Source organism: Buceros rhinoceros, unplaced genomic scaffold (genome assembly GCF_000710305.1).
Source record: "Buceros rhinoceros silvestris isolate BGI_N320 unplaced genomic scaffold, ASM71030v1 scaffold1282, whole genome shotgun sequence".
NCBI classification, from domain to species: domain Eukaryota; kingdom Metazoa; phylum Chordata; class Aves; order Bucerotiformes; family Bucerotidae; genus Buceros; species Buceros rhinoceros.
In genome coordinates, this window is record NW_010398080.1 from 39,717 (window position 1) to 44,343 (window position 4,627).

At 35.6% G+C, this 4,627-nt stretch overlaps 1 protein-coding gene across 1 annotated transcript in view; it reads left to right on the forward strand.

Moving 5' to 3' along the window:
- The window catches only part of ARL13B (ADP-ribosylation factor-like 13B), a 42,218-nt gene that overhangs the window by 35,078 nt on the left and 2,513 nt on the right, over positions 1-4,627 (forward strand). The window contains exons 6-9 of the mRNA XM_010130937.1: positions 1-49; positions 663-894; positions 1,384-1,497; positions 1,949-2,017. The exon at positions 1-49 is cut by the window's left edge and continues 6 nt beyond it. Coding sequence (XP_010129239.1) covers positions 1-49; positions 663-894; positions 1,384-1,497; positions 1,949-2,017 — 464 coding nt within the window. The remainder of the gene's footprint in view (positions 50-662; positions 895-1,383; positions 1,498-1,948; positions 2,018-4,627) is intronic.

The following is a 4,627-nucleotide window of genomic DNA, read 5'->3' on the forward strand; positions in this document are numbered from 1 at the left end:
TGGAAACTCTGAAAACCCCTTCCAGCCTATATCTACTGTAATCTCTGAGGTATGAGAATGTGTGGAAATCTGGATCATTTTAGACCTACCACTAACAAATGTCTGAGAGGTAATAAGAAAAACGGTTCATTTAAAAGAATTGTTCTAAGTCTGTATGCACAGCATTATTTTTTTTAATCCTGTCAGTGTTGTTTTGTTTACATTGAAACAATGCTTTCATGTTACTTGAAAATTTGTCCAAATCATGGTAGCGCTTTGTGGATACTTAAGCTCTGTGTATGTGTATTTTCCTTTAACTAAAACATTAAAAAAAAAAAAGATAACTTAAGAGGAAGAAATTAGTATTCTAACCTTTTGCTCAGGACTGTTGATGTTGTTTATATAGCTGGCATTGTTTTTGTCATATGACCTACGAGAAAGCAGGAAAAGAGACTATAAACCTAAAGATCATTTGCTGTTAATCCTTTTTTTTTTTTGGTAAATATTGTTTTCCTTCCTCTAGACAAGATTTTGATTTTCACATATTTGAACATATTTTCTATGCTAGATGTGGGATAGAAAAATATTTTAACAGTATTTTGATTTTTAAAGTAACCTTCCTGTCATACTAATTAGTTTACGGCATTAGAAGTTGTTAAAAAAAAAATCATTATTTTTGTTAGAATGAAAAACAAATTGAAAAGGAAAAGAAGAGGCAAAGGCTAGAGACTGAAAAGGCTACAGTTGTCTTGAAACCTCAGATAGAGCATGATCAAATGGACGCTCAGCATTTATCAAGTAGCAGTAGCCAAAACACAATTGATGATAGACTAGAAACGTGCAATTCTACAACTGCACAGCTTTTGCAGCATGAAGAGGAGAATGAACAGCAAGCCTCAGAATGCCTTGACTCAGGTAAGACTGCTTCCTTTTAATGCATCGTTTAATGTTAGTTTTCAGATAGTTCTTCCCTCTGTATTATTTTTCCTGATACCACACCTCAATTTAATCTACCGAAAACATAAAGGTGCACCATTAGGTTATTGTATTGTAAAACCCATTCGTAAAAGAGTGCATTTGGTGGTGTGACTGATATTGAAGCTGAAACTAGATTCATTTTTATTGTTATCAAATACATAGTTCCTTTCCATCAGTACCAAACTAAGTTGAGTTTCTTTATTAAAACATAGATTTTGCATATATTTTATGCTTACAGTATATTTTCGATGGTAAAATGTGTAGATTTTGCTTTTCGTATAATTTTGTGTATAAGTTTAGACTTACATATATATGACTTATATAGAGACTTACATGTATCTCAACCCAATAATTGTATTAGAAGATGACCAAAGATAATTCTCTGAATATAACAGTATGATATGTAATGCTTTCTGTTTGGTATAGATAACAGTAAGAAAAAACCTAAAAAACCAAAATTAAAAAGGGGCCACAGAGTAGAACCTGTAAATGCAGAGGACACTGTTCCCAAAAATCCTACACCACCAGCTCTTCCACCAGGTAAGTGTACTAACAAACAATAATCGATGTCTCAATTTGAGGCTATTAATCCTTTAAAACGTTTATTTGTGAATGATAAAATCATCATAGAGAGATATGCTACTAAACTCTCTAGGAAATCTTTGATGCCATTTCCCACTTCATGGTATGAACTTTCAGTAGCATAGATTTGATCGATTCAATGGGAGAGGAAGTTGGTATTTGCACAAAAAAAAAAAAAGTCAGAAAAAGTTTCCATCAATCGCCGATCAAAAAGTTAAAAATATGAATATTTTTAAGGGTAATTTTATTTTTACAGTATTTCATCATTATTCACCAGTATATGCAATATCTTACATACTTTTGGCATTTCCGAATGCTTTGATTTCTCCCAAAGAGAACTGGCTTCCATACATTTCATCAGAATCGAGTGCAGTGGTGGCATGTTTTGACTGTCTTTGTTTTCCTTTAGTTGGCTGGGGAACTCCCAAACTTAATAGACTTCGAAAACTTGAGCCTCTTGGTGAAACACATCATGCTGGTAATTGAAAATGTTTTAGGTTTTGTACTTTTTTAAAGCATTCTCCATTGTTCATTCACTTCTACATTCATTTCCTTCTTCATCTTTTGTTTAGTCTCTTAATGCCAATTTTCACTGACCAACAGCTAAACCTTTTGCTTTGTAGAAAGCACCTTTTTGATTTTTCAAGTCTTATTTATTTTTTTATCAAAAAGAATAAGTTCTCTTGGATTCCCTTACAAAGTAGCATGGGATATCAGAAATTATTAATGATCTGAAGTTATTTGCACAGCAGAATGCACCTATATATTACAATGTGCCGTGTAACAAAAAGTAACAGGACTGGTTACCTTAGGAGTCCAAACACATACTGCATTCAAAATGAAGGTTTCAAAGTATTTTTCCATCGTCCTTGTGTAGACAGTTCATCATTATCTGATGTCGCGAGGACAGGATTTGGGTTACCTGGATACTGGAAGAAGTCTGAGGTACTCAGGAGAGAGGATGCTGCAGGAAGAGCTAAGCAGGAGGGCTACAGGGATCCAGCAGGTCTTATTAATTTGGCATCCATAGTGGCTCTTCCACAGCCAGGCTGGTTTTGCACTAAGTTACCTGTTGTTTCACTGATCTGGACCTGATCTCGAAGCCCTAATTGCTTCACAATACTGAACCCAAATGAGCCCCAGGTATTTCTGTAATTCTGTGAACCATCACCCACATCCAGATGAATTCACTGCGTATAAGGTGACTCCTTGTGTTGCCATTTGAGATAGTCTAAAATTTATTCTACCCACTGCTACTTTTTCCATATGGTTCTAAAAGCACAGTCTGTAAGATTTTTGTCATTAATTTGGGTGTGTTTTCTTGTGAGGAGGAAAGAGAAAGACGTGTAGGCACCTTTGAATTGAGCGCGTTATGTTAGCAACACCAAATGAGGGACTGCAATCCCAGCTAAGATGAAAAGCTTGACATAAATTTGACTGTAGAAGTAGTGAGACTTTAATTGAAAACTAGGTTATTGGTCTGCAAGGAGAGGTACCAGTGATAAAGCTTGGGATCTGCTACTTTACTGGAAGAGCCAATGTCCCTGAAAGTTCACAAATCATTAGGAGAAATAAGTTTAATAACTGGAAATGTCAAGATGTAATGGCAGATTCTTGATTTCTCTCTTCAATAATGACTATCTTCTATTTTTTGGAAGACCATGAAAGATTATTAGTTTCTTTTTCATATGTTCATTTTGCATCTTTTTCTCAGTTTTAGATTATAATTTCTTAATTTTTCTTACATTTTTGTTTTTCGAATTTTGAATGAATAGAGAGATAATTTTGAGTGAATAGAGAGATACCTGGAGTAATATGAGAGGAGGATAACCAAACTAAAGCAATGGGAACACTTATGCAAAATGGATAAAGAGAACATTAATTGAGGAACTTACACAGACAGGAGCTCAGTGTGGCTGTAGTGATCCTTGAGCTTAACTCTGCCTTGGATTGATTGTACTGCTATCGTGTAATACGGCACCATGTGGACATACCTGCTGAAGTTCTGAAGCAATAGAACATGGACCTTCTTTGCCAAGGAATGAAAAGATGCCTAAAGGGGACTTAAGATCTCTAAAACCTAGTTATTCATTTTTCACAGGATTGTAATTCATGTGCCTAAAATGTAATTTGTCATCTTAACCGTAAAACCATCTTGCTCTGTTTTTTTGAAGGCATATAGAAAGAAGGTGGCAAGAAAGAAAAGCCAGTTGAAGAGGTAGGGAGGGGAAGAAAGGGAAGAGGTGGTACTCAATTTTAATGTGTGCCTAAGGGAGGAGTTGCATTTTGTAGCAAGAGCATGGGTGGGACAAAGAGAAAAAAACTGCTTAGACTAGGTTCCCTATCACAGGTGTGTACGTTAGTAACCTGAGATCTGTGTTAGTTTAGTTCATTTTTAAAATAAGAATAATAAAGTATTTTGGAATCTAATGATGTAAAAGGTTTTGGTAGGAGAATGACCTCTTGACCAGAGGTGTAACCATTGAGATAGGAGGACATTTGGAGTGCTCAGAACTTTGCAGCTGAATTCAATACGTTGCCTGCTCTTTGCTGAGATTTGGGTTCTTTCAGGAATTTTGAGACACTCACAAGATTCACAGAGATACAGAAAATCTTGAGCAAGAAAACACCTATTAGGAAAGTGCTATTTAGAAATGAAAAAAGCCCTTCGAACGCATGGTCCAGCATCTTCAAACCTTTATTAGGTCTTGTTATCAAAGAGCATCAGTTACTTATTTTGCTTAAAGCAGATGAGTTTTTTTACTCAGACCATTTGAGAGTCATGGAATTGTAGAGTCATTTAGGTTGGAAAGGTCATTGAGTACAACCATTAACCTAACAACGTCAAGCCCATCTTGCACTGATTTTAGCTTGCTATCCATCCTTTGCCCATTTTCTGTCACGCCACAGTGTTTTCCAATGAGTTTTTACATATCTTGCAGACAGAGAACATGCTTCTGCTTGGAAACTCATTGGAGTTTCCCTAAGACCAGTGGAGCCTATCTTTGGTCCATTTTTTAGAATACTCCCTGAATTCTGAAACCCAGCTTCTTTTTGGATTTGCCCTCAGCAGGAAAATAAATGAAGT